We start from the raw sequence: 2,440 nt of genomic DNA on the forward strand, positions 1-2,440 counted from the left end.
AGACAAAGTCTTACTATGTAGCCCAGGCTGGCCTTCAACTCACAGCAGTCTTCCTGCCTCAGCCTCCCATGCGTTGGGATTGTAAGTGTGCACCACCACACCTGGCTACCCTCATTTTCTCAATCACTATCTAAACAACCTGTGGCCGGAGCCCTCTTGAGAACTTGGCACCTGCCCGGAAGTGGGCTCTGGGTCTCCTGTGAGTCCCGCTGCTGTTATCCTGTCTGCCCTGTACTATTCTGGGTCCCTGGGTCCTACTTGCTGACTTCGCCCTTTGACCCTGGAATAGGCCGATGGCTCCGCCCACCTGTGCTCTGCTCGGAAGGCGGCCTGGCAGAGAAAGCCAAATGCTCGTCTTGCAGGACTGAAGCAGCCCTCCAGTCCCCACCCATCAATCCCATGCACCAAGGCCCTGGGGCAGGAGCAGGACCCCAAATGTGGGCTGTGGGGAAAGGAGGGAACCAGGCCATCAGAAATGGAAACAGGCAGGGGGACGGGGGCCCAGGGTGCTGGCAGATTCCCTGGAACCACAGGTCTCGTGAATTAGGAGTTGGCACCAAAGCAAGCGCCTGCAAACTTTCCTCCTGCTCAACATTAGTTTTTATAAGACCCAGTCCTGGGCTGGGGATTTAGCTCAGCGGCACAGAGCCTGCCTGGCAAGCGTGAGGTCGTGAGTTCGATTCCCGGTACTGGAAAAAAAAGACCCAGTCCTTACAGAAATGTGACCACACAGATCTGTCCCAGCCTCTGTGCCTCCAGGAGGCCAGGACGGAGCTGAGGGACAGGAAGTGGGGGCGGGGCTTCAGGAGCAGCAGCCGGCTCGCTTGGGCGGCTTCCTGGGCGCCACCTCCACCAGCGAGTCCTTCAGGCGGTCCTCCTGCACCTTGAGTGACCTGCGCGACAGTGCCCGGGAGTCAGTCCTCACGGCACCACGGCTCTCTCCTGCCGTTCTTTCAGGTCTGCTGGGTGCCAGGCGCCATGCAGGACTCTGAGACGCAACCATCCCTGCTTTGCAGTGAGGGGCAGCCGGGAAAAGGGACGACTGCACGGGGTGGGGCGTGGGGTCAGTGTGTGACTGTGCTTCGAGCTGGGAGGGGAAAGCAGCCATTTATTCCTGATTCCCCTCCTGTGGGCCCAGTGTGGGGGGGGCTCCCTGATCTAGCACCTCTTCCCCAGTGTTCATCCCATTCATTTATTGAGCACCAACTGCATACCAAGGCCTAGTGAGGGGCTCCACCGACAGACATGGCCTTGCCCTCCTGGGCACAAGCAGAAGGAGACAGATGTGTACGTAATTACAGTGTCAATCAAGTCTGTGGTCTGAAGCGGGGGTCAGGGAGGAGCAGCCAGAGCTTGTGTGTGTGTGTGTGTGTGTGTGTGTGCACATGGTGTGTGTAAGAGGCAAAAGGGGGGGCACTGGAGACAATGAAGTGTATTTCAAGGCACCTGCATTTCATTCTTGTTTTGTTTTTGTTTTTTTGAGACAGGGTCTTGCTCTGCAGTTCAGGCTGGCCATGAACTCACAGCAACCTTCCTGCCTCAGCCTTCCAAATACTAGGACTGCCAAGTGTGGTGGCACATGCCTGTAATCCCAGCACTTGGGAGGCGGAGGCAGGAGGAGGGTTGCGAGTTCGAGGGCAGCCTGGGCTACAAAAGTAAGCTCCAGGCCAGCCTGAACTGCATAGCGAGACCCTGTCTCAAAAAGACAAAACAAGAACAAAAACAAAAACAAAACAAATACTAGGATTACAGATGTGTGCCACCATTCCCAGCTGGATTTCACTCTAAATCCACAGAAGTCAGTGGAAGATTGGGAGCGGGGGGGGGGGCACCCCCAGAGCCCGTCTACTTCACAGACAGACCCTGGGCTTGGTGAGGGCACAGACCTCTGGGGTGTGACACAGTGATGCAGACGGTGAGGCTGAGGCAGGAGCCTCTCAGGGCGGAGTTCACTCTCTTCCCCAGTGGGGAGTCCTGTCCTCCGCCCAGGTGTTCACCAGGCGGGCACTTGTGCCGCTGAGCTGTATCCCCGACCCGTTGCCCAGGCGTCTGCTTGGCTGCTTCCTCAGGGACTTCCCTGCCACTTGGGGTCTCTGGGTAGGGTGGGGAGGGGCTGGCTCACCGGGCCAGGTTCACCATGGACTCCAGGACGTTGTGACCCAGGATGGCACTGCACTCTCCAAAAGACACCCCCAGCTCCTGCGGGCCAGACAAAGCATTACAGATGCCTTGGGGCCCTGTGACGCCAGGCCCAGCCCCACCACCCAGGCCCGGGCCACAAACAGTCCTGCCCAAGGCCCTGCCAAACTGGAATTACAGGTGTGCACCACCATGCCTGGCTTCATAGAAAACCCTCTCATGGGGTGAAAAGAGCTAATGTCACGGTATGGCCAAGTCAACCATGTGAATGGCCCCAATAGCCCAACATCAGCAATTTCCC

At 57.9% G+C, this 2,440-nt stretch overlaps 1 protein-coding gene across 8 annotated transcripts in view; it reads right to left on the bottom strand.

Moving 5' to 3' along the window:
- Window positions 1–582: 582 nt before the first annotated feature.
- The window catches only part of Rab44 (RAB44, member RAS oncogene family), a 26,788-nt gene continuing 24,930 nt past the window's right edge, over window positions 583–2,440 (bottom strand). For all 8 annotated transcript variants that reach the window (XM_005389639.2, XM_005389641.2, XM_013517132.1 and 5 more), the window contains 2 exons: window positions 2,123–2,199; window positions 583–893 (listed from right to left, as the gene is read on the bottom strand). In XM_005389639.2, the coding sequence (XP_005389696.1) occupies window positions 803–893; window positions 2,123–2,199 (168 nt within the window). In that variant the 3' untranslated portion in view covers window positions 583–802. The remainder of the gene's footprint in view (window positions 894–2,122; window positions 2,200–2,440) is intronic.

This window comes from Chinchilla lanigera, unplaced genomic scaffold (assembly GCF_000276665.1).
Source record: "Chinchilla lanigera isolate Chin_1 unplaced genomic scaffold, ChiLan1.0 scaffold00036, whole genome shotgun sequence".
NCBI classification, from domain to species: domain Eukaryota; kingdom Metazoa; phylum Chordata; class Mammalia; order Rodentia; family Chinchillidae; genus Chinchilla; species Chinchilla lanigera.